The 24529-nt window shown below is 37.0% G+C and overlaps 1 protein-coding gene across 1 annotated transcript in view; it reads left to right on the top strand.

The window, feature by feature from the left end:
• Positions 1-9458: 9458 nt before the first annotated feature.
• The window catches only part of PLEKHG5 (pleckstrin homology and RhoGEF domain containing G5), a 1795538-nt gene continuing 1780467 nt past the window's right edge, over positions 9459-24529 (top strand). The window contains exon 1 of the mRNA XM_044063030.1: positions 9459-10312. Coding sequence (XP_043918965.1) covers positions 10246-10312 — 67 coding nt within the window. The 5' untranslated portion in view covers positions 9459-10245. The remainder of the gene's footprint in view (positions 10313-24529) is intronic.

Here is a 24529-nt window from a genome sequence, read left to right as displayed (position 1 = left end):
GAATACAGCTTCCATGGGACCCGACAATATTCCTGGATGTGTTCTACATGAACTATAAAGTGAACTGGCACCACATCTGTGTGCCCTGTTCAGTCACAGCCTCACCTCAGGCTTTGACCCTACCAAATGGCACACTGCTATAGTCATCCATCTGCATAAAGGGGGAGCGACTACAGACCCTGGGAATTAACACCACATTAGCCTGACAAGTCTGATATGTAAGGCTATGGAGCGCATCATTATGGACCTAATTAACAAGGATATAGGGACTCTCCAAACTCTAGATCCCATGCAATTTGATTTTGTGAAAGGTAGATCATGCCGGCTCAACCTGGTTAACTTCTTTGAGTCAGTCACCAGAACTGTGGATGAGGGCAAGTCAGTTTATACAGCCTACCTCAATCTGGCCAAGGCCTTTGATACCATTCCCCACTCAGGAATTATTGATAAACTCACCAAACTAGGCATCAACCCTTATATCACTAGGTGGGTTGAACAATGGCTCACAGATAGAACCCACAGTGTGAAAGTAGCAGACTGCAAGTCAGACTGCTGACCAGTCATGAGTGGAGTCCCCACATGGACTGGTCCTGGGTCCTATCCTGCTGACCAAGTTTACAGATGACTGCAAGCTGGGAGCCATTATTAACTCCCCAAGTGATGTAGCCATCCTACAGAAAGGCCTCACTGTGACCAATGACTGGTGTCAAAACCATGGCTTTAAGCTTAATGCCAAAACATGCATCATCATCCCCTTTGGGGAAAAGTCAGTTCCCACTAATTAGCACATCGATAGGAGCCCACTGAATGCTGAAGGCGTTATAAGTGATCTGGGGACACAGGCTGACAGCAACCAGTCCTTTGACCACCACATTACTACTGTGTCAGTACGTCCTTCTATGTGGCACATTTCATTACCAAGGGTTTTGTATCCAGGAAGAAAGAGGTCATCATCTCTATCTGCTCTTCCCTCATTAGGCCAATCATCGAGTATAATGACCCATTTGGCATACCTCACTAGACATATGCAACAGCTGGAAAGGCCACAAAAGTACCTCATGAAGAGAATCCTAGGCCGTAAACACATGTCCTACATGGACAGACTCAAAAAACTCCAGCTATTCTGTGTCTCATATCGTCTACTAAGAGGCGATCTCTGCTTGACTTACAAAGCCATGTCTGACCCAGCTCTGTTACAAATGCTATATCTAAAAAAAATCCCAATCCCTCCACACCACATGGTCCAGAGACCTCAACCTCATTATCACATTCAACAAAACATGCTGGAGGGACAGGTTCATAACTGAGAGACTGCCCATGCTCTGGAATAGACTTCCCATACATGTCAAGCAGAGCACCTCACTGGCCCTCTTCAAGAAAAATCTTGATGAGTGGATCGAAAATAGAAAGGTCACCCCAGGAATCACTACAGTTGCTCTACTTGATAGAGGCACTGGGAGCTAATGTTGGGCGGTACAATGTCAGGGCACTTATATGGGCTAGACTTGTAAAGGCTCCAGGGCCATTAGCCTAGAACACATCTATGAGCCTATGAACATACCTTGACCTGGCCAAAGCCTCTGACACAGTTCCTCACTTAGGCATAGTAGAAAAGCTAAATAAACCTGGAATAAATCCATATGTCACCCACTGACTTGCTGACCTGCTCATAGATAGGATGCAGGAAATCAGAATAGGGGATGTTACCTCCACAAAGAAACCAGTATCCAGTGGAGTCTCCCAGGGTCCTGTGCTGGGACCCCTCTTGTTTGGTATCTACTTTTCTGAAGTAAAAGCCAGTAGCAAAGGGCTAAGGATGATACAATTTGCAGATGACTGCAAGCTAGGGCTGGTTATTGAATCCCCTAATGACTTAGCCATCCTACAGAAAGGTTTGTCTCAACTAAATAACTGCCAAAATCATGGACTGAAACAAAATGCTAAAATATGCATTATTGTATCCTTTAGGAAGTCATCTACTCCAGGGAACTATCACATCAACAATACACCCCTAAGTGTTGATCCATTTGTTTGGAATTTTGGAAAATATGTGACCTTAGTTTTGACAAACATGTGTCCATTGTTGTAAGAAAGTCCTTCTATATGCACAATTTATTAACAAAGAGATTGTGTCTAGATCTAGGGATGTGATTGTCTATGTTTACTCAGCCCTCATTAGGCCAGTCATTGAATATAATGATCCCTTTGGTATGTATCTGTCCAGACCCATGCATCAACTGGAACACCTACAGAGATAACTTACTAAAAGGATACAGTAGCCTAAATAACATGTCATATATGGACCAACTCAAAGCCCTGCCACTATATCAGCATCCTAGAGACTGCTTAGAGGTCATCTGTGTCTGGCATACAAGGCATAATCTAATCCAATAGTGATGGATTTACTGCACATCAGCAAGTCTAATGGCATCAGAAATATGTGGTCTAGGGATCTAAACTTCTGCAACAGCAACAGAATGGTTTGGAGAGACAAGTATAGCTTGCAGAGGATACAGCTGCTCTGAAACAGACTCCTCATGTACATTAAACAGAGTTCATCCCTGTCCATATTCAACACAACTTAATTTGTGGGTGGAAAACAGAAAGTTTACCCGAGGACTGACCCCTATACTACTAATGGACAAAAGCAGCTCCTAAGTGCAACCATGCATGAGTCCCCTCAAATTATCTGTGGTATGATCCTAGTTATTCTCATTAAGGGAAATATATAATTATCAACCATGGGATGGGTAAGGCTAATTTCCAGTCAACTGGGGTAGGTTACTCTGAGCACAAAAAGGGAAACTAGCTAGTTTAACATGGCTCTCAAGGGCTGCTAGCCTAGTACTTACCGATGAACCTATAAGTCTCACATGCCATTCTTGATCAGGGTCTGACTGCATATTGACAGAACCCAATAAGACAGTTTCCTTTGTGTTTTCCTAAGTTTTATCTTCAAATGCTAATTTTTTCACCACATTAGTCCTGTATATTTTCCTAAGTTGTATCCTGTAATGCTAATTCTTTCACTGCTTTAGTCCTATACATTATAAGAACACGTTGTTATATTTTCTGTACCTTCTGCTTTTTGCCAAACACAACTCTAACTCACTCTGCAAGCAGCTGCATGTAGTACACTTTTCTGCTTGCATTCAGTATTTTTATTTCAGTTATGAGTTTAGATTGGCCTCCCCTATGCATAGTGCTCTACTTATTACATCTTCTGCTTGATTTTACTTACTGAGATAGCATGTCATGTACCTCAATATAATGTTTATAAGTATATTGTTCATTATGACTCATCTAGGTATAGTTAGTATTTTTAAGATCATATAGGTCACATATATAAATGCTGTGCAAGTTGATATAAATGTATTTTAAAGTGCACATCCCTTTAAGAAATATGTGAGCATATTTAGTGAGATACATTGTAACAATTTGCATTTAGCTGTTTTAATTGAAGCAGAGTTTTTATTGGTGCTTAAGTTTTTAAACTGTTTTATATAATTGAAATTTTGCATGTATTTTGTTTGGTACATAGGTTAGTACTAGGCTAACTGCCCTTTTAGGACATTTATAGCCTAGCCAGTTACCCCATGTGAGAATCAAATGCTGCACCTTGTGTCTTTAAGGTAAACACCTTAACCATTATGTCATCCTCCTACCCGGAGGATGGGGTAGAGACAACCCGAAGAAGCAGGTAGAGACAACCTGTGAAAGAGCTAACCTAATAAACTATAGCTATCCTTGCCTTGTTTCAGTTAATTTATCTTCTTTTTACTTTTATAGTTTGTAGGTGAGTTATAAATGAACCATTTATCCTAGTCACTGGTGTTATTCTTAGTTGGAACATGTGCATCTTATCAAGTTCACAGTCAGCTTAGCAATGGCTTTTATCTCCATTACTGTCCTAATGGATTACTGGTAAACCTGTTTTATAGTCATTGTTTAAAAGGTAAATGGGCTTATAACAACTACAATATCAATTACCTGTATTGCTTGTTATTATGGTGGTGATCAATGACTGCCTACAAGAGGGAGGGATGTTATTTTGTGTTTGTACTTCAAGCAAGGTTTTGTGAAAAAAGGAGAAGATAGCTAAAGGGAATATTTTGTATATTTTCATAATTATGCTGTCTATTCCTGGGGCTTTATTAGGCTTAAAATTTTTGATTTTTTTTCTTTATTTCATTTAATGATATTTGAGTTTCTAGATCAGATTTTAGATTATCAGGAATTTTTCTTAAATTGAGAGAAGAAAGAGCAATTTGAAAGAATTGCTTTCTGAATTGTTAGTTTCGTAATGGTTGGTATAATGATGTTTGAAGGCATCAAGGATGTCACCTATATCAGATACAGTTTTGTTGTTAGCTTCATGTAATAGTTGTATGATGTTATTTGAATTGGACTGGATCTTAGTTCTTAGTCCTAGATTATGCATATGTTTTAGTGTTAAAGCATAAGAGTTTAATCTTAATCTTTCCAGAGCCAAATTCATTTTATGAGTTAGGATGTCTGAGTATTTTTTATTCACTTTGATTTTCTTTTTTTTTCATCTGGGGAAAGTTGAGTAGCATTAGCTTTAAGTGTTAGAAGTTGAGATTGTATATTCTGCATTTCTGAGAACCATTATTTCAATTTATTTTTAAACCAGGTGATAGTTTTACCAAATATGTAGGCATTTAACACATCCCAAAGAATGATTATAGGATCAGGTGCATAATTTATCTCCAGAAAGAACTGTAATTTTGATAAGAGCCAAGGTTTATGTAAGCTGGTATCCTGGTTATAGGTATCATCCTTTTGTAATCCATTAGACATTTAAGATTAAGTGCATCATGGTCAGAGATAGGGTATGCGAGAATTGTGAAAGACAAAATGTTCAATTTTAAGTCATTAGAGACTAGGATTCTATCTATTCTTGTTTGATTCCTAAATATATGGTCCATATGGAAAAATCTTAAAGGGGTAGAATCCTTAAAGTTGAAAGTATCATATAAAACAAGTGATTCAGACCATTTTTAAAGAGTTTTGCAGTAGAAACAAGTCTAAGTGGACAATTATTTGAAGTATCAGAATTATTTAAGACTCAGTTGAAGTCTCTCCCCCCAATATGAGATTACTCTTATATGTATTTGTGAGAAGATCAAGATGTTTTTTAGCAGTTTTAACTTCTAACCCTGGGACCCAGTAAAAGTTTACTAAATTCTATTATAAAATTTTAGAATAAAAATGGTTAATAGTCCATCTGGGACTTCTTATTTATATATTATCTGAGAAATGACAGTACTTTTTTCCATAAGGTCATGATTCCTCTCTTCTTTGTTTTATAAGTTAAATGAGCAAGTGTTATGTAATTGCTGAGATTCCAAATGTTTTTCAGTAGTTTTAAAGTAAGTTTCCTGAAGAAACACAGCTTGCGATTCGTTATTATTCAAATATCTTAACAAATTAAATCTTTTCCTTGGATTGTTCAATCCATTAATATTTAGAGTCGTCAAGGTTAATGTCATGGAATTATATAATGGAGTTTGTGAGAATATAATTAACATTCTCTGTTATAATCCAAAAACTTTTCTTACGTGTAAGAAATTAATATTTTTAGCATGCACATATAATATAAATGAAGCGTGAGAAGATATTTCTTTTAAGGTACAAATTGTGATTTCAGGCCTATAGGAAAGAATTAACTCAAACATAATATGTGAAACATGATAATAGTAAAGATAATTTTTTTTCAAAACAAACATTGAATTATAAAAATTCCTACTCCAGTATATTATGATTCATCAAACTACTTTCCGTAACTATACCAGCCATACCAAGTAGCACTAATAATTCTTATAAAAGAGACATATTGTGTTTATATTAATATACATTAGAACTGCTCAGTCTGAACACGAAAAAAAACTTTAACTTATGAAATACTAGCTGAATATGTGAAAAAAAACTTTGCATGAGATTTTGAGTAAACTTAGATCCACTATTCTTTATGTTTAACTATAACCGAGGTTAGGTTTAGTTACACCAAAGTAATTATTAATAGCTAAATAAATCAGAAAGTTACAGACTGCATGTCACAAAAAGAAACTTTTTAGTTTTAAATAGGATGTTCTCTAGTAATACTAATAATGGTTGAAATATGTCCCATTGCAACAAATGACTTAGAAACAGTAGAAGAAGAATTAATATTGCAACATCTCTACAAAGCAAGCTATGACTACCAAGGTCTACATTTCAAACCCAATAAAAATTAGGATAAGTAAACCTTTAGATGCCTGATTATTATCTAGTATCAATTACTAATCCTTGAAGTAAAGTAGTTACCAGAGTTACCATTAATTTTATGTGACTTCTATGGATGAAACGAGAGTCTGTGTAGTATCATTAGTTTACTTAAGGGACAAAGGTATATTGGAACATGCTTCTAATACTTAGTAAATATAGGAATGTGGATTGAATAATGAGTGTTATTCTGCCCAGGTCTCTGGGTTTTCCCTTTGATATTCATATATATCCCTTTCTCCACTTCCCACTTCTTTTAGAAATGCAAACTTTGATTACTCAAATCTATGAAATATATATATATATTTATGGGTCTACTTTCGTTCACCGAAAGTATACCTCTTAGAATATCAAAAAACAAACTCACTTAAACGAAAGTGAAGTTGAATGAAAGTGCACTTTCGCAAAACACAAATAAGCAAAATTAAAAATAAAACTAAAATAAACACTAAAAACAAACTTTTGTAGGGGAGAAAGCCCTCCAGACCCCCGCTAATTATATATACTAACTCCATGAACGCACTACAGTGGGGAAAAGGGTACATTTCCTTATCCTCACTGTACTGTGACTTATATCAAAAAGCCCTGCTCTAAACTTTACACTCCCATTAAACCTGTAAAAACAAAGTAAAAAACACAGTGCCTGTACGTCAACAGGATCCTGGAACAATGAACGAAAGTAGAACTATATATATATATATATATATATATATATATATATATATATATATATATGGATCTATGTTGTAACATCAAAAGTACATTTCAGAGAAACATACATGAGCAAACTCACTTTCTCTTTATTGAAAATGCACTTTTGCGAAAATTATCTCCAGAAGTTTTGACAGGAAATTTTCAGAAGTAAGCCACCAAAACTTATAGGCTTGAAGACTAGACTGATATTAATAACACTTTATAAAAATATTACTGGAGCTTAATATTTTCCTGTCTAATTAGTTAGTTTTGTACAGCTCTAAAAGTTAACTGCTTTCAATTGGCCATCTATGCTCCACACCACGGTAAACCTGTTTTAGACAGACATGATCAGTCTAACACTGATCACAGATCATCGCTGTGATCTGATATCACCACACTGTCCTTAAATAAAACATAATGGTTTCTTTAGAGAGAGGTAACTTTATTAGGTAGTAGGAAATTACCTTTTTAAGGGCTTATTTTTAACATGCCAATATTGAATTGTTTTTGATACTTAATGTAATTTCTGTTTCTGTTCCTGCTTCTTTACATCACATTTCCTTTTTATTTTTTGGAGGCTGTAAATAGAATACTCATCCTCTTGTCCGTAATTGTCATACCATCCACCAGAGGAACTACCAGCTCAGTTAGATATGGCCTAGCTTTAAGATCTTATCTTAAAGATATCAGTTTACAAGTGCAACAACCCTGTTATGCTGCACTACACTGTCAGCCACGGAACATTCAACATGATTTAAAGTACCTGGTAGGGAGACAGAACCCCCAGCCTTCTGATTTTTCCAGCAACAAAGGCTAAATGTGCTCATTACTGAGCTACTATCACTGCATATTATTTATTGTTTAACACCAGTTTTAATTATTGTGTTGTACTGCTCATTCTTTATACCACTTGTTTTCAGTTTTTTTCTGTGCCCCTCCCCCCAGGGTTTTCCTGAAAACAGGTAATGTTCATAGGTTCATAGGTTCATACTAGGCTATCTGCCCTAGGGTATTTATAAGCCTAGCCAGAGTGTGTGTGTAGTTTGCTGTGCCTCTGTCCAGCAGTGACACAGGGTAAACCTATGATCTCCCATCCACTCGTCAAGATTTCTCTTGAACAGAGGCTCTCACATGGACTGGGATTCTGTTCCATAGTGCTGTCCCTCCAGCACGTCCTATTTATATCCGTGTTGAGGTTTTAGATATAGGTTCATAGATTAGTACTAGACTAACTGCCCTTGCGAGCCATTTTAAGCCTAGCCAATTATCCCTTGTGAGACTCAAACCCTGCACCTTGTGTTTGTAAGGCAAAGACCTTAACCATTAGGCCACCCTCCCAACCTAGGGTATACCTAATGTGGTATACTTAGTTACCAAACGAGCTTAAAGAAATAAAAGCTTGCATATTGACAGACAATGCTGTGCAACCCCTACCTTGTGTGAAACAGCAGAGTCTAAATGATGTAATGATAATGACACTGAGCTCAGGATTTCTGGACAAAGTGAAGGCCTTGAAACCATACCTTGCAACCTCTTAGCACGGGAAATTTGGTCAAAATAAAAATAACGGTGGGGAAAAGACCCAAAATAGGGGCATAATTTAAATATTGATCTTATAAACTTAGAAAGTTCATAGAATAACATGTTTTGTGTTAGCATGCATTTTCTAAATGGTATTAAGTCTGAAACTGAAATGTCAGTCATTATTTAGTGACTTCAATCTCCAGTGGTTTAGCAGAAAACTACAAATTTTATGATGAACAATCAAAAATATGAGGCAAAAAATCTAGACATCATGTGCAGATCTGGACAGTTGAGAGGAATGCTTGTAACTTTTCAAAACATATCTGTATACTGTCTAAAAAAAATCATGAGCATTGTTAAACTCAAACTTTTTAATACAAGACAACTTTACAGGTTACGAAAACAACATGCATGCTTCTAGCTCTCTGTTGCTTTTGAAGGAGTTAAAGTCAGCTTCCTTTAATCCAGTTTTAATGTTCCCCATATGACTGCCTCTGGCAGCTGAGACAGTATCAGAGGCAAAGCCTTGGCTGCAAACTGAGCCTGAACAGTGGCTAAAATAAATATGGGAGCCATCTGCACAGCAGAGAAATCCAACCACATACAGCAGGCCTAGGCCCCTACAGACAGTCTGCTAAGGTAAACAGAGACCAGATCCTGCAGACAAGAAGGCAAATACTTAGGGAGGACAGAGATTAAAATGGAAAAGGTGAAATTGTTTCAGTGAAGGAATATCGGCCAAATTCCAAGTATAAACTGTGTGCAGTACAGCTGACTTTCACATTCAGTTGCTGAAGAGGAAAATGACCTACCTGGACACTGACGCCTGTTAGCAGTATCAGAGTTGGCTGGTTGCTATGGTAACCTGCAGCGCCACTTTGCTGATGTACTGTGCAGTGTGCGAAATAAGCTTTAGCAAAGGATTAAGCAGCTAAATTTACCAAAGCAGTCCAAGCAGGGAGTGAAGGACAGAAGGCAAAGCTGTTTAACAAGTTAAAAGAAAAAAAGGATATCAATTTCCAAAATGATTTTCAGAGCAAATTGCTCTGAAAGCAGCTTATGTTATATAGTAGGAGAAGAGGAAAACTATTAAAAAAAGTAAAATAATAGAAATATTGGTGGAAGATGCAATGATTGCTTTACAAAAGGACCAATTTAACTAACAAGAAGACTGGAATTAAGGAAACAAGGTGAATAGAAAAAAGGAACAATAATGTAATAATTTATAAAACAAACATAAAAGGCTGCAAGACATATCAAATAAAAGAGGAACAGAGAAGTACCAAGGAATGCAGCAAGCTGGAAAATTACGTAGTTTTTAACTTTAAAGACCTGTGCAAGAGAGCACAATAGGAAAGAATCCTATTTACTTCACATCTGGAATCTGTTTATTTTCAGATGTCAGTGGCAGAGGAGACACTCTTCTGTCTGTGAACTTGCTGGATGAAGTAGAAAAACTATGTACTTTTATAAAATGTTGTGAAGTGCTTCGTAACCAGCCTTTGTAAAATACATAAAACTTATTCCTTAGGTGAGGCAAGCAAGGAGAAAAGGAACTTTAGTAATTAAAACAAACAACTGGGCCAGAGTGATACAGCTTCAAGGAATGAATCTCTGTAATCTGACTTTGCTCAGGACTGTAGAGCCAACTTTAAGTAACTGTTGATTGTCTGAGATGCTGTAATTCTATTCATCACTGAGCAACCTGCATTTCTCCCTCAGACGTGAAATCTGTAGATCATGAACTCTGCACTAACCAAGTATGGTTCCCCTCCTCGGAACTGGCTTGCTCTACGTCTCAGAATAAGTAAGTGATTATTATTCTTTTTTTAATAATACTGTGGAAAGAAAAGTACTACACAGAATTGTACAGTAACTTAAGTTTAGACAAAGCCAGGTTGTAACAGTGCATTACTGTACAATATAAATGTACTGCTTCTGCTTTTTTCTTTTCTTTTTTTCTGTTTTTAAACTACTAGGCTGGCTTGAATATGTCCCACTGTAATCAGTGCTCTATTCTGGATAAAAATGGAAATAAATAATTGACAAAGGCAAGTAATTAAATAAAGGTGTGTGGGGGCATTTGTTTACCTGGCTTTGTTTATCTAAGGCTTCCCTTGGAGTTTGTCTTTGTCTGAATTTGAAAAATTAATAGAGTAATGTCCGCCCAGTGATATAGATGGATAAGGCCAATACTTTGGCTGTTCTGACTGGAGTTCAGTTAGTGGCCTGGGCACTGGACAGTGTAGGCAGGGAAGATGTGATTGACTATCTTGGTGGGGGGGGGGGTCTTGCAATTTGATACACTATCATACTTGATCCATGGTGAGGGGCAAGGGAGTTGTTGCAGGCAGCGTTATACTACAGGGAGGGATCTACTTCAGTCTATCGAATGTTCACATAATCAAAATTTAAAAGAACATGAAAAAAAGAATCGAATTGTACATGAGCAAACCTTTACAATGTCGAAAGTCATAAAAACAAAAATGGCTGCTCCATTTAAACACATCATTTCAAAACAAAAATCTACCTTTTATACATTTTGCGGGGTGGGGCAAGCTCCCCTGCACCCCCCACACCCTCTGCAAATTCTATATACCAACTTCGAGATTGCATGACAGTAGGGAAAATGGTAAATTTCCCGATCCTTGCTGTACTGATATCTCCATTCAGAACCTCAGAGTGGTGTGTGACATCCGTAGTTGGTTTTTCATTCATATGACTTTCGGCATTGTAAAGGTTCGCTCATGTGCATTTCCGATCTTTTCATCTTGTTCTTTTAAATTTTGGTTATGTGAACATTCGATGGACTGAAGTAGACCCACAGTAAGACAGGGTTCAGACTGAGTTGGACATGGAGACATGGACAAGATGTCACAGAGCCCCTACATGCCAATACAAGTGCATTCAAGAGGAAGAGAATTAGGAAAGACACTCCCTGGCAGTGGTGTGACCCTGGCTTTGGTGCTTCATTTTCCTCACTGGCCTCAAACATTAAAATTAGTCTTAAGGAAGCTAAGGGAGGTTCAGCAAACCTGGTGCATGAGGAGGAGCCCTGGAGGCAGCTGTGGATCAGGTGCAGAGAACTAAATAGAGTGCAAAGTAAATATAAAATAAAGTCATAATGCTAATTACAAGTCCGTTTGGTGCTGGAGGTTTTGGTTCTGACCCACTAGATGGCTTATTTCCTAAGAACAAAAACTGTGCTTCTGGATCTTTTCTTTTCTTGCATCACAAAATCATCCATTCATGAACCTCCCTTCTGACATACTTATACAGACTTAAGAGTATGACACTGAGAAATGCCAAACAAAATGTCACTGACAAGCAAACTGACTGAAAACTGATAGCAGGTGACATTACTCAAATACAGACTTGGATTGCTTGTTGTGATTTGGAGGGGACATTCACATTAACAATTTAGGTAATTTTCTTTTCCTGCTAGTTCTTTCTAAGCAGATAAACATTTGCTTCTTGATGGAGATGTTTTAGCCATGATGTCTCTAGCATGTTTCAGTACTTAGTAGGTGTTTTGACTGAGTACAACAGCCGATTGTAGCATAGCTTCAGACTGGTTCAAATTAATTACTCCATTAAGAATTGTTAACTGGGAACACACAAACATAATTTCTGACAGCAGATAGAGTCCTAGACTGACCCAATCTGCTCATTTGCCTATATAGTGACTCAGCTTCAGGTTCTATTAATAACGTTTTCCACCTATCATAAGAATATCTTTATGCATTTCCTATTGAATCCCATTATATCTTTTGTCTTTAGTGCCTCCCTAAGAAGTGCATTTCAGTTATTTACCACCTTTGCTATACAATAATATTTCATAATATCCACATGGTTTCTATGTACTTCCCTGTAATACTTAAAAAGATTCTTTCATGTGCTGCCTGTTGTTTCTTTCTTTAAGATTATGCTTGCTGAGTTCCTACGGTTTTTCTTCATGTGGTTTCTAATGCAAACAGTGCACACTTTCTATGACTACACTGTGAATTACTTCTTTATGTCTTCAGATTTATGTCCTCACAAACAAGAGGCTTCCAGAATTGTATACATTAGTCTAGATGAGGCCTTTGTGCAGTATTTCACAAAAAAAACTACTGCCCAAAGTGTGAAACTACAAAATATTTTCCCAACAGGGTAAGTCCCCTCTACTCCTTGGTAATATATGCAACTGTGTTTGGGGAGGCTACCCATGTTTTTTGTTGTGTGTGTGTGTGTGTGTGTGTGTGTGTGTGTGTGTGTGTGTGTGTGTGTGTGTGTGTGTGTCCGCGCGCAATGAAAGACATATGTGTACACAAACACACACATCTGTTCTGTATCTATATATATCTATATCTGGATCTATATCTGTATCTACATCTATAGCTATATTTGGGTCTATGTCACAAGACTGACTCTTCAGAAAGTCCAAATTCATATGGTCAAGATCATATGTTTGACTTTCTGAAAAGTTGAAAAAAAAACAAAACAACAAAAATCTATGTTTTTGTAGGGGGCAAGAACCCCTGCACCCCCTATATATATATATATATATATATATATATATATATATATATATGTATACACATATAGATACACATATAGATATACATACAGCTATATAGATATGTATACACACACACACACACACACACACACACACACACACACACACATATTGTATTTGTTAGCCTAGGTAGAGCACAGATGTGGACGTTTTTCAGACTCAGTCTGGGAGCACTGCTTGGTAAATTGAATTGTTCAGAATTACATGACAGAAATAATGACGGACGAGAGAATCAAACCCTAGAATACAAGAAGAAGAATGTTAGCAAGCCACATTTTAATGGCTGTTATTTTTAATGACTATTACTACTTTTTGATTAAATAGAGAACCTGCAAGTTGAGATGTATGTTTTAATGACTATTACAAGATTTTAGATTAGACAGAGAACTCAACAAGTTGAGATGTATCTTGGTACAGATCTTGATAGGATCTTTACATCCTACAGAAAAATCTTCCACTCTTCTGTTCCTCCATCACTTTTGCCACATTTTAATTCTGACAGATGAAGCTGATATGATTACAGCCATATTTAGTATTGAAAAAAAGTTGAAATATGATTTAAGATAACTATGTATCAAACTACAGCAGTGTTGCAGTAAATGGCTGAACCTTTAGCTTGTCATATGCATATTACTGCATGTATTTTCTTGAGGTTTTCAGAATGGATAGGGTGGTGCATTTTGTAGTCATGCATTGCTTTTGATCATCTAAAAATAGCATCTGAATTACAGACTTGCCCACTGACACTGCATGTGTGTCTGTATGTGTATGAGTGTGTATGTGTGTGTCTGCATGTACGTATGTGTGTGTGTGTGTGAATGTATATACAGTTGCAATGTTGATTTTTGTTTTGCCATGTGTGTGTGTGTGTATGTGTGTCTGGATGTGTATGCATGCATATATGTATATGCGGGTTTGTGTGTATGTATGAGTGTCCATATATTTATATCTATATGTGTGTATGTGTGAATGTATATACAGTTGCCATGTGGATTTTTGTTTTGCCATGTGTGTGAGTGTGTGTGTGTGTGTGTGTGTGTGTGTGTGTGTGTGTGTGTGTGTGTGTGTGATGTGTGTGAACATATATACAGTTGCAATGTGGATTTTTGTTTTGCTCTGTGTGTGTGTGTGTGTGTGTGTGTGTGTGTGTGTGTGTGTGTGTGTGTGTGTGTGTGCATGCGTGCATGCATATATCTATGTGTGTGTGTGTGCCTGTATACAGGGCTTTTTTGTGATGGTACATGCTGGTACGATGTACCGGCACCTCGACCGTGACAACTGGTCGTGGCATCGACTACATATTCAAGGGAGATTAATTTTGTTTTAATTTAAAAAAAATTATTTCTTTTTTTTGTTGAGGGCGTTCTTTAAGAATGACCTTGCATCCAGTTGCACAGATGCACCAGGTGTTTGCAACTTGTTTTCATCTTCTGTGTCTGTGCGACAGATTGTTTATGTCTTTGTTCCACAAATGTCTTTGTGTGTGTGTGTGTGTGTGTGTGTGTGTGTGTGTGTGTGTGTGTGTGTGTGTTTAAGTGTTTAAGAGGTGTGTGTGTGTGTAAGCAGTAGGTAGCTAGGGTTGTGTGTGCATGTCTGTAAGAAGTAGTTAAGTAGAGGTTTATGTGTGCCTGTAAGAAGTAGGTAGGCAGGGCTGTGTGTGTGTGTAAGAGGGAGGTAGGGTGTGTGTGTGTAAGAGTGAGGTAGGCGTGTGTCTGTGTGTGTGTGTGTGTGTGTGTGTGTGTAAGAGGGAGGTAGGGGTGTGTGTGTGTGTGTGTGTGTGTGTGTGTGTGTGTGTGTGTGTGTGTGTGTGTGTGTGTGTGTGTGTGTGTGTGTGTGTGTGTAACAAGGAGGTGGGGGGGGGTGATACCTCTCATTTGTTCAGGTTTTCTCAGAATGCCAAGATTTTTGCCTAATATTTGTCATTTGTTTTTCATAAAAATTGTCTTTTTTTGAGACATCACTGGGATGATCTAAGGATTAAAGTTACTAAATAATGACATGCATTTGAGTTTCAGACTTCACATCCTTCAGAAAATACACTCTAACACAGATCCTGTTATTCTAGTAACATTAAGAAGTAAAAAGCAAATTGCCGCTGTACCTCCTAAAGTATCCTGTAGCAAACAGCAACTCCAAAATTACAAAAGGTAACTAAACTAATTACATAAGAATGCCCATGTCAAGGAGGGTACAACTGGTACTCCAGGGACATATCCATGTAAGAACTGTAGCATGTGCCAATACATCACCACCATACAAGAATATCAACATCCACATGGACACTTCAACTTTTCACCAAGGATACAGACGAGTTGTAATACTAAGAATTTAATATACATGGCCAACTGCGCTCTCTGCCAAGCCTTCTACATTGGTCTTACAAAGAGGAGGCTGAGAGAGCGCATTTACAACCACATCTATGATATTCGTAAACACCACGAATTGAATGCACTGGCCAAACATATAACTCTAAATCCCACACACCACTTTAGTTTTAGAGTTTTACAAACTTTACATATCAGCCCCAGGATGGGTGATAACAATAATGCACTAGCGAAATTAGAGATGGAGTGGGTCTTCAGGTCAGGGGCACACAGAGACCCAGGGATTAACAATTATGTTACAGTTAAACCATTCCTAGAATAATTTAGGTAGTTACATGCTATTTCTTCTTAATATCATGTAGACATTTTTCTTTCACCATGCATATTCAGAATGTTCATCAAAATATACACATGTTGAGAATCAGATAATATTGGAAATTGTTGGGTTGAATAAGGTCCTAAAAATGTGATTCCATCAAGTTTATGAATTGTTTGATATGATAAGATTGTAAGAATTTGCACTAGAATTGATGAAATCTTGAAGAATGTATATGAGAGTCATTTATTTATTATCGTTTATTTTGTCGAATATGAAATTTTTAAGTAGATCAACCAATGGGTTCTTTTGAACATCTGAGCCATTTATATTCATATAAACCTGGGCCAGCATCAGGAATGACATCTGAAAAATATGTTTAGAGTTTTTTGATAAAATGGTTGATTATCATATGATAAGTTATATATTGATTTACACTTATGTGAGATTTGTTGTCTATTTATGCACCTATTTGTATATTTCCATATATACATGTTTTATGTTAACCCCACTTAACTATGGAAAACATGACAGAGTTATACCCAACTGACTAGGATCTACAGCAATATGTCCATACATTAGCTGTAAGATGATTGATATATTCGACATGTATTGTTTTGTATTTATGATTTTTCATATACAGATTTTTTAACTTTTTATATTGTTTTGGCTATACTTGATACAAATTGTAATCTTATTATTCTTTTTTATCATATTAATTTTGAATTTTCAACATTAATCAATTGATGTTTATAAAATAAGAATTATATAATACTAAATAAGATAGGAGAAATATATGTCTCTTATTTCAATTAACATAATATTGTTCAAACAGATTAGAAATATATAGTACTAATTACCATGATCCCTTTGTTGTTTTCTGATTAGAATTCAAGTTAAACATAGACATTTCTAACTATACGGATGAATTTATACATAATAGTGAATTTCGATAATTGGTAAATGTAAGGAAGCTCCGAGTCACTCTTTCAACTTTTAAGTGAAAAAAAGTTCTTAACTTTAAATTTTAGATGTGTTATTTACTTAAACACCGAGTTGTAAACAGGACATATTTCGGCAAAAATCTAATGAAATCTATTAGTGAATACGACAATAAGGGTAGATTTATGTACCGTAGATTCTATATAGATTCCCATATAAGATATGAGACTAAACCTGTGACTTTATAACAGAACTCTGGATATGAAGTCAGTGATTAGTTATTATGCAGAAATTTAGATGTATCTTTGGTTTTGTGGTATTAGTTTATTTATTTATTGGTTCGTTTACTATGCACATTCTGAAGGAAGTTTTTATGCTATTTTATTCCATTTTATTTTATTTTATTGCACATGATACACTTATATGCACAAACAGTGTTTGCGGTGTATTGCTCTGTCTTTTATGTACATCCTGAAGGAAGCTTTTATTTTGTACATGATATACTTTTCATGCATTAGCAGTGTTTTCTGTGTATATATTTTAATAATCATTTAAATTTATGAGAAGCAAGATGTGATTTTAATGTCCAGCCACTAGAGAATATATTGCTCGGGATGTTTCCATTAATGTTTTTACCAAAGTCTATATTAGATTGGGTCTTCAGAAGACATTTTTGATTATTTCATGTTGAAGAACTATTATGACGAATAAGCAATAAGTGGAAAGTACAAGTTACACTGAGTAACCGTGGCAGGAGTTGAATGCATAGCATTGACATCTTTTAATAAGTTAAAAACTCTTCCTGTTAATTAGTCAATTGTTCAATTGAGTAATTGTTTAATTTTAATTTTAATTTTAATTGAAAGCACTGATAGGTATATAAGGAACAAGGATAGATAATGAAATTTATATCTGAAGAAGCGTGCAAGAAGCACGCGAAAGCACTCATTCTTGTGTATGTTACCGTTTGGAATAAAGGAAATTTGTGAAGAAGCAAGTGTTCTCGTGGTGTATCCTGTTTAGTTACCTTTTGTAATTCTAGTAACATTCTAAGTTTATAAGACGGATATTTAAATTGTGTCCCTAGTTTTGGACCTTTCCCCCCATTATGACAGGCTTTGTTCAGACTTCTTGCGCTAAGAGGTTGAGAGGTATGGTGTGTGTGTGTGTGTGTGTGTGTGTGTGTGTGTGTGTGTGTGTGTGTGTGTGTGTGTGTGTTTGTGTGTGTGTGTGTGTGTGTGTGTGTGTGTGTGTGTGTGTTTGTGTTTGTGTGCGCCAGAGAGTGAAATGCCCTAGTTAGGGTTTGCAGTTGTTTACTAATTTGCTTAGGCTCAAACCATGTACCTTAGCTACAGGAACAAGAGCCTGAAATCATAGGATGTTACTAGGCTAACGGCTCCAGGGCCCTTACAAGCCTAGCTAAGTTCAAACCGTGTTCCTAAGTGTCTGATTCAAACAGACACTAAACTCAACAACTATTGCCCCTGTCCAAAAGGGACACAGGTGGAACCCCTGAAGTGAATTTCCAATTACCCATCTAATCATCCAAATTACATTTAAATAGGGCCAATGAAGGGCATTGTTTAACATGAATAGGAAGCTTGTTCAAAAAGTGGGTCAACCTCTGTGAGACAAATCTGTCTCTCCAGCAATTATGCTAATATCACATACCAGGTTAAGGTCCTTTGAGTGAGTGACCCATGTGCCATTTGCATATGTGCAGCATTTCCATTAAAGCTGGGTCAGTGATTGCTCTGTATGCAAGGCACAGGTCACCTCTGAGCATTTGTATGACAGAGAGAAAAGTGACAAGGATTCCAATCTGTCTGCAGAAGACAGAGCTTGAAGATCCTGAATTTTCTTTGTAAGGAACCTTTGTAGTGTCTCCAATTGCTGCAGGTGTTTGGAAAGGAGCATACCAAAAGGAGCGTTGTACTCAATTATTGGCCTGATGATGGAAGTATACAAGGGGGTTATAACCTCTTTTTTTGGAGGTAATGCCCTTACTTATGAGATGAGTAATATAAAATGCCCTTCTAACCACTGTGGAGACATGGTGATCGAAGTTAAGGCTGCTTTCTACATGTGTGCCCACATCTCTCACCACTGACTGTATGTTTAGGGTATTGCTGTTGATGTGATAGTTTGCAGAAACATCACCCTTGCTGAAGGGGATGACAATGCATTTTTGCATTAAGTTTAAGACCATGATTTTGGCACCAGTCATTAGTCTGCGTAAGACCTTCTTTCAGGATGTTGACATTGTTAGGGGTTTCAATGCTCTCTCCCAGTTTACAGTCATCAGCAAACTTTGGCAGCCACAGTCCTTTAGTTTTAACCTGTACTTTGGAGAAGTAGATTCTGAACACTAGGGGTCACAGAACCTATCCCTGTGAAAAAACACAGGTTACCGGTCTGCTGGAGGAGGTGGAGTCCCCTATTTTGACCGTATGAGTTCTTTCAGTGAGCCAGTATGCAACCCACCTGATAATATATGGGTTGATATCCAGCTGGGTGGTTTATCAATGATGCCTGAGTGGAGGATTGTGTCAAAGACCTTGGCTAAGTCTATGTAGGTCGTATACATAGATTTGCCCTCAGCTAGGGCTTTGGTGACTGTCTCGAAGTCCACTAAATTTAACAGACATGATCTTCCCTTGACAAAGCCAAACTGGGTGGGTTCGATTGTTTGGAGATTTCCAATATTTTTATTAATAAGGTCCATGATTCTCTATGAATCCTCTACTACAACTACCCAGCTGCATTTTTCAAGGAACTAAGTTTCAGGTGCATTTTCAAGGAACTGTGAGTTTCAAGGGAAGAGAAGTTTACTGTTGCTCATGCTAGGTCTGTTTATAATGTGCAACTGTTTGGTTTAGCAAACGGAATCACTATTGTGGTATAGAATTTTAAAACAGTGTTAGCAGCTCAACAGGTAGCATATTTCTATCTTGATGCAGAAGGCTGTGGATTCTACTCCCACAGCATGTAGATGGATTGATAATACTCTGTTGTATTTTAAGGGGGTGGGGGTGCTGCAGTCCTCAGTATGTCCTCCTTTGGATGAGATGCCAAGTAACTACAAACCTGTTATCAGTTTGCCATCCATTCCCTACTGCAATATTACCAGCATACCATTTTATTAATGTAACACAGGCAATTTATGCTTCAAGGGCAGCAAGCACTGAATTTGCAGATGAAAAATTGAAATATAAAGTTGTTTGCTAGCAGCAACCTTTTCATTAGTTACAGATATTTTTAATGTGTAATTATTCAGATGATGTTTACTTCTTCAGAGACTGTGCATATTGACTGATATTGGTTGATTGTAATGATAGATGTTTGAGTGACCTTTTATGGTTGAAATGTTCTGAACTGGGCAATTTTGTCATTATTGGTTCATATGTTTTGTTTCATTGCTTACTGGAAAATGTTCGAAACTATGAATGGAAAATGTTCGAAACTATGAATTTAAAACATGCTCTAACAAGTGGTGCTGTATTCATAGCTTCATAGGTATGTACTAGGCTATTGGCCCTAGGGCCTATACAAGCCTAGCCAAAAAGGTACCCTGGCTTTTATTTTCTTGTGCCCCTGTCAAGCAGAACCACAGAAGTGATCCCCTGGGTGAATTTCCTATTACCCATCCAATCATCAAGATTGTTCTTGAAGAGTGCTAATGAGGAGCTCTGTTTGACATAGATAGGTAGTCTGTTCCAGAGTATGGGAAGTCTCTGGAACAGGACTCTATTCCTCCAGCATGTTCTGTTTATTGTGGTGACAAGGTGTAGGTCCCTAGAGTGTGTAGCTCGGAGGGACTGGGATTTCTTTAAGTGGAGCATGTCCAACAGCTCTTGGTTTGACATAGCTTTGTATGTTAGGCAGAGATCGCCTCTGAGTAGGCGATATGCGACGGAGTAAAGCTGGAGTTTTTTGAGACGGTCTGCACAAGGCATCTGTTTGAGGCCAGTAATCCTCTTTGTGAGGTATTTTTGCAGCCTTTCCAGTTGTTGTAGATGTGTTATGAGGTACATACCAAAAGGGGCGTTGTACTCTATATTGGGTCTAATGTGTGATGAGTAGAGGGGAACAATGACCTCTTTTTTTCTGGATGAGAAACCTTTTGTGATGAGGTGTGCCATGTAGAAGGATTTCCTGACCACTGTGGCGATGTGATTATCAGAGGAGAGACTACTATCCACCTGTGTCCCAAGGTCTCTTATCACACTTTTGGTGTTATGTAGACTACCATCTATGTGGTAGTTCATGGGTACAGAGTTTTTACCAAAGGGGATGACAACACACTTTTTGGCACTGAGCTTGAGGCCATGGCTTTGACACAAGGCATCTGTCTCAGTGATGCCCTTTTGTAGGATGTCCACATCATTAGGAGTTTCAATTATAGCTCCTAGTTTTCAATCATCTGTGAATTTAGTTAGCCAAAGACCTTTTGTGTTAGCATGTACTTCAGAGAAGTAGATACCAAACAGGAGAGGACCCAGGACTGAACCCTGTGGTACTCCACTTGTCACTGGTCTGAAGTCTGATTTGGAGTCTGCTACTTTCACAATGTGGGTTCTGTCAGTAAGCCAGTTGGCAACCCATCTTGTGACATAGGGATTTATACCTAGTTTAGTGAGTTTATCTATAATTCCAGAGTGGGGGAAGGTGTCAAACACCTTGGCAAGATCTAGATAGGCTATGTGAACCACCTTACTCTCATCTATGGCTTTGGTGACTACTTCAAAGAAGTCTATCAGGTTTAGGGGACATGATCTGCCTTTACAAACCCAAACTGTGTGGGGTCCAGAGTTTGGAGATCTCCAATGTCTTTGTTTATGAGTTCCATGATGATACGTTCCATGGCCTTGCAGACCAGGCTCGCCAGGCTAATGGGGTGGTAGTTCCCAGGGTCTGTTGTGGCCCCCCCCTTTGTGGAGTGGGATAACCATCACAGTGCGCCATTCAATGGGCACAAAGCCTGAGATGAGGCTATGACTGAACATGGTACTTAGGTGGGGTGCCAGTTCATTCTGTAGTTCGTGTAGAAGGCAGCCTGGGATGTTGTCAGGTCCCATGGATGCTGTGTTCTTGGCTTTGGAGAGTGAGGTTTTTACCTGTGCAGCCATGGTTACAGGAACTTTGCATTCTTCCAGTATAAATATGGGCCCTTTAGGGGGTGAGAGGGGGGTAAAGTTAGCACTGAACCTATCTGCCAGGATGTTGGCAATATCAGTTGGTTCTGTATATTTGGTGTCATTGTGCTGTAACTCAGAGCAGATCTGAATGTTGCCATTGAGATTCTTGACATAGCTATAGAATGCTTTGTGGTTGTCTTTAGAATCAGTGGTGATTTTGTTTTCATAACTAGCTTTGGAGGATTTTATGAGGGATCTCAGCTTCTTACTTAGGCTGACCAGGGAGTTCCTCCAATCGTGGGATTTTACTCTTTTTTGCAACAGTTTCTTTCTTTTGTATATAATTTAATTATTATATATTATAATTTAATGCAATCAGGAAGGTGAATCAAAGAACTTTTGCATGATTCTAAAAATGTGAGCAAGGGACCTATGATTTGAAAACAGCCCAAAGGTAAACTTAATCTACCACTGGTCAGATGTATTTTCTTTGAATGTGGGTTTCAGAACTATTTCAGTTAATGTGAGTTTCAAAGAAAGAGCAGTTTTAGTGTTTAGTCTGCTTTCACTTTGAGTCTGCATTGCTTTGTTTAGCAAATGTCTATCAGTTTTTGTGCTACACAATTTGAAATAAAAGTTTTAAATTAAATCCAAATGTCTGTAATCGTTGTAGAAGTAAAGCAGAAAACATAATGCACACTGAGAGTTTTGAACAGTGTTCATGGCAACTGGGAAGAAATAGCTAAGTAATGGGACACTGGAATGGCTGCATGGGGTGGCTGATTTGGGGGGGCCTCTGGGTTTGTACCACTCTGCAAAAAATCCTGCAGGTGCCCATTTACATATATATATATATATATATATATATATATATATATATATATATATATATATATATATAAACCCATGGGCTACTTAATATATATTTTCCTGGTTCCTGATAATTTTTTTCTGAACTGCGATTTAATGACTGTAAATAAATATTGTTACAATGATTCATCATTTCCTATTAATAATCCACATAGCAAGTAGCCTTTTTCAAAGTAATGGGAGATTATTATCTTCTATCATCCTTAATAATTTGCTGTGAGAAGTGACTTGCTATATTATTAAGAGAGAAGATTTTATTTATTTATTTTTTCATGAAAGAAGATAAGGAGAAAAAAGAAGTTTTTTTTTTGGGGGGGGGGGGGGAGTTGACCCAAACACAGTGTATGCGTACTGCCACGTTTTTATTTACAAAAAAAAAAAAAAAACACTGCCTATATGTACATCTATGTGAGTGTGTGTGTTTGCATATACAGTTGCAATGTGGATTTTTGTTTTGGCGTTTTTGTGTGTGTGTGTGTGTGTGTGTGTGTGTGTGTGTGTGTGTTTGTGTGTGTGTGTGTGTGTGTGTGTGTGTGGCTGTATGTGTATGCATGCATATATGTATGTGTGTTTTGTGTATGAATATAGAGTGTTTGCCAAAACCTTCCAGATGCTTTTTGTTGTTCAAATATCTTTATTTGGTATTCAAACTTTTAATAACAACAATAGTAACACAGTTGTAATAAATAGAAATGGTAGCATGGACAATATATACAAAAATATGTATACAATAAATGCCAAATGCCAAAAAGAAGTCTCATATATATATATATATATATATATATATATATATATATATATATATATATATACAGAGAGAGAGAGAGAGAGAAAGGTTTTAACAGAATGACAATAAGATATATTCAAAAGAAGAAAGCACCTTAAATAGATGTCCTAATTAAAAATTGGAAAATTAATAAATAGATCTGATTAACATTAATAGTAAAATTAAGAGATTTATTATAAGATGCAATCAAAGAGTTTTTTTTACAATACTTATCATAATAAGAAAGTCTAGTATGATTGGTAAAAATAATGTATGTCTTGTTATATACCTAATAGCAGTTTGTTGAAAACCATCCCATGAAATGTTGGCTCTATCCGGCCAGTTTTGGGTAATGGGAAGTCTAATCATGGAAAATAATGTAATTAAAATATGCATATCTTGTTGGGATAAGCTGTGTGGGGGAATATGCAATAGTGCAAATTCCTAAGACAGGGTAGATTTTTCATATCCCGTTTTTTCTAGTTTGACTTTCAGGGAGCACCATAATTTCAAGAAACATTTACAGCTCCATAATATATGTAGCTTTTTGAAGTTTGCAAAAAGAACAATCTGGTGATGTTGAGGAATAGAATTTATTAAGAATGACTGGAGTTAGACGTTTATTATTGACTGCCATGAGCTGTGTATATAAGAGTTTTACCATAGGTAATCATTTTGAAGTTAAGTGAGTAGAATGGATTTGCTGATTGTATATAACTGATGTGTTAAGTTTGGATCAGTAATTAAAAGAAAAAATTGAATTTTGGTATTTTAGAAATGAAATAAATTTTTATGTACTGGATATCATCTTCTTCAATGTGAAGGCCTTCCATAACTGTCTGCATAATATTACATTGTAATCATTGATATTAGATTCATTTAAAAGTATTGCCTACAAGATGCTTCTAACATAAACCAATTACCTTGAATACTACTTCTTCCAAGATAGCAGCTTAAACATTTCTCTCTTGAGTGTATCATTTTCATTTTTAGATCAACACAAATTCTCTTTTGGCCATTTCCTTTATTAGTGGTACAATTGGAACACGGCTGCCTTTAGGATCTATGACTCTTTCAATTACCCCGGCACTGCATTCAGTTTAACAC

Source organism: Protopterus annectens, chromosome 2.part1 (assembly GCF_019279795.1).
Source record: "Protopterus annectens isolate FY-2018-M chromosome 2.part1, PAN1.0, whole genome shotgun sequence".
NCBI classification, from domain to species: Eukaryota; Metazoa; Chordata; order Ceratodontiformes; family Protopteridae; genus Protopterus; species Protopterus annectens.
The sequence above is the reverse complement of the archived record's forward strand: the minus strand, read 5'-3'. Positions and strand labels throughout refer to the sequence as shown.